This window comes from Meleagris gallopavo, chromosome 5, assembly GCF_000146605.3.
Source record: "Meleagris gallopavo isolate NT-WF06-2002-E0010 breed Aviagen turkey brand Nicholas breeding stock chromosome 5, Turkey_5.1, whole genome shotgun sequence".
NCBI classification, from domain to species: domain Eukaryota; kingdom Metazoa; phylum Chordata; class Aves; order Galliformes; family Phasianidae; genus Meleagris; species Meleagris gallopavo.
The window spans coordinates 12,980,882-12,984,001 of record NC_015015.2 but is presented as its reverse complement, the minus strand read 5'-3'; the positions used below and the strand labels follow the sequence as shown (position 1 = coordinate 12,984,001).

At 49.1% G+C, this 3,120-nt stretch overlaps 1 protein-coding gene across 1 annotated transcript in view; it reads right to left on the bottom strand.

Moving 5' to 3' along the window:
- Positions 1-2,883: 2,883 nt before the first annotated feature.
- Positions 2,884-3,120, bottom strand: part of LOC104911045 — a 5,293-nt gene continuing 5,056 nt past the window's right edge. The window contains exon 4 of the mRNA XM_019616068.1: positions 2,884-3,046. Coding sequence (XP_019471613.1) covers positions 2,884-3,046 — 163 coding nt within the window. The remainder of the gene's footprint in view (positions 3,047-3,120) is intronic.

Below are 3,120 nucleotides of genomic sequence, written 5' to 3'. Positions count from 1 at the left end.
CTTCTTATGGAACGGGGATATGAAGTGGGGAGATTGTTGCTGCGGCTTTTTCCTTCACCGTCAGGGTGATGCAGTTTCAAGTGAAATTAAAACCTCCTTGTTCCTGCTTCTGCCAGGACAATACATTGTGTTGGCAGATGACGCTCTAAAGAATTCAGAGGTTTTTGGTTTGTTCTTTTTTTTTCAGTCAGATCCTTAGCTTTGGGCGTTCCAAAATGCAAACGTCCCCTAAATTTTGAGAAGATCGCCAGAGATACTTGTTGTAGGGGAACTCGCATCAACTGATGGTGTTGCTTAAGAAGAATACTGCAGGGATATGCCTTTTATCTTGTCTAACAAAACTTTCTCCCAGTCGAATGAACAGACTTTAACTTCTTCAGCTTTCTCTCAGATGCTGTTGATTATCTTGCAAAACTTTCTCTGAACATCTTTAACAAGCCTATAAAAAGTCTTCATTGTCGGAGAGTGTCAGCAGAGGGAACTTTGAAATATGCCTGTTAATTGTCCGGCATTTACTGGGGAGAGAGGGGAGTTAAGAATGGGGCGAATGACTTTTAAGGCGGAATTTCTCGCCCTTTGAATCAAAACTTCAGAGACTGTTCTACCAACTCCACAGGAGTTGTGGGTTTGCTCGTCTTATCAAAGATGCGGTAAAACTCAACACACAGACAGGTCGCTTTGCTTGTTGAACGTTGCTTTACTTTTATGTGTTTAATGAAAGAGACGGCGCAAAATGCGCTGCCAGCTGTGAGCAGGTAAGTGCCCCGACGTGAACCGACAGGCTGATTCCTTCCCTCTGCGAGGACGCAGAGCAGCCCAGCATCCCTCCCCAACATCTGCCTGCGCTGGCTGCTGTGCCCGTCTCTAGCCTTAATGAAGAAAAGCGAGAGAAGAAATGTGAAATGTAGTCTCTAAACGCGTAGTAACGCTAAAAGTAAACGCGTTTGCTTGTTTCTCTGCACGTGCGTACGGCGGATGTTCACTTATACAAACAAAGAGGGAAGCGCAATTATTCCTGCGCAGAGCACATACACGCACATTTGCATACAATGCCCACGGAGTCCTCGTTTTCTACCGCGGGGAAGTTGTAACTGCGGCATTGTGTGCTGCATCTGTAACTTAATTGATCACACGGGGAAGCAACAAGCTAGAGAGTGTTACTCGCGCTCCGCCTGGGGACCCGGGCGCATCCCTGCGGTGCCCTGCCCCAGCCGAGTGGCAGCCCCTGCGCGGGGATTTCGGGAACGCGGAGGGATGCTTCTCTGCTTCGGATCTGGGTGGGCGGCTAAATTGTTCTGACACCTTCCTTATCTCTTGTCCCATCGCCGCCTCGTACGTAAGAAGTTGTGCGAAGGAGGATGCTACCTTCGAGGATGTGTTTATTAGCTTTCTTCTATTTTCCTTTAAAGGAAAAAAAAAAAAAAAAAAGAAGAGTTTCCATTAACAAATCGACGGGGTAGCGAACTCGGGCGGGATGCTTCGTCCTTATATTCTGATTGCCTCTGTCTCCTTACAGAACTCGGATTTCTTGTGCGCCAAAACTACTGGTCGTGCATAAAGTCAAGGTGTTTCCTTCACTCGCAGCAGGTTAGAAGGAAAATGCTGCTGACCGGGCACGGGGATTCTTACATTTAAAGATGAAGGAGGACGCAGCAGTATCTGGACAGGAAGCTATTTCCTGTTATTAAATCCATCCCGTAGATAACTGCAGCGAGGTGAATAGTTTGAACTAGGTGAACACAGGTGTATACAAACTCGGTATTTCCGACCTAACAATTTATTCCAGCTCCGAATTACAGGTTTTTAGAATCTGTTATTAAAATTGGAAGAATGTGTGGAAATTAGCTGCTATGCTCTCAGCCAGCTGATTTATGATGAAGCTTTACTAGATAAATTTCAAGTTGTTTCAACGTGCTTGTTGCTTGCCGAGCAAGACTCGATTGCTCCTTTTATTGTAGTGAAATAGTCAACAAATCCCTTATTAGACAGGTCTGCTGTTCCGAGAGGTTCTGACTTCCAGCTCTTTTTTCCAGGGCTGGACCAGACAGGGACAACAGCACCTCGGATAGCAGGGTGGGGGCTGCGATGGGCACTGCTCTAGCAGGGCTTGGAGCCTCGCATCTTGTTAGCAAAATGAAATAGGGCCACGTCAGGTGTGCCATCACAGTAATGCCCAATTTTCATCACGTCCTTATGAGGCAGGGTTCATTTGCAGGAGGGCTTCTGCTTCTAAGCTAGCCTGCAGATTTCAGCTTGTGAGAGCAAGGAAGTGAAATCAGGCTTTCTCCTCGTCTTTTTGGCCTCTGTAAGTTATGAAGCTATTTTAAAATTTAAAAGTTTCTCTGTTACTAACTGTTCCAGGCGCCTTCTGGAAAATGGGGAGAAAGTGCCAAAAATACAGAGATGAATCAACAACTTCTCTCTCTCTCATTTTGTGGGCTTGAGGTTGCTTTCCGCACTCCCATCCTAACAACAGTTTAGCCTATAGGTGTGAATAATATCAAAAGAGGCAGACGTTAGCTCTGCAGAGCTGCTTGCCCACCTGATCTGCGGGCCCCTGACAGTTTGAAAGTCTCTTTTATGTTTACCTTTGGAATGTAAAAATGCGGGAGAGAGACTTTCTTGGCTCCGCAGCACACCGTGCCTCTGGTTGACTCTCCCTCATTTCCTTGGAGTTTTCCCCTTCCCGCTCCCGGATTTTCTCCCCGTTGGCACTCTCGAGGGAGCGTGAGTTCCTAAATCGGTACTCGAGTCCCTGGCCGTTGCCTTTTAGCAGGGACGTCTTCGTACATCGCCGCTGCCGAGAGCTCTCGGCATCACGGCGAGAGTCCATCCGAAGTCGGCGTTCCCCGGCCCCTACCTGCCCGCCCCCGTCAGTCGCGCTCACGTTCGTGCCTCCCTTTGAGCGCCCCGCGGAGCGATCTGTGGGCTCCGAGCTCCTTCTGCCTCCCCTCCTCCGGGCTCCCGCAGCCCGACTCCCACCGCCCGCGTCATTTCTACTTCTGCTTTCGCTCGCTTTTTACTCCGGCCGGGCTGCGGGATCGGGCTCCTCAGAGCACCATCTATCTATCAGCTGTCAGCGGGCTCTCGCGGAGCGCTTCCCCTGCGCGTCCCCGCTTC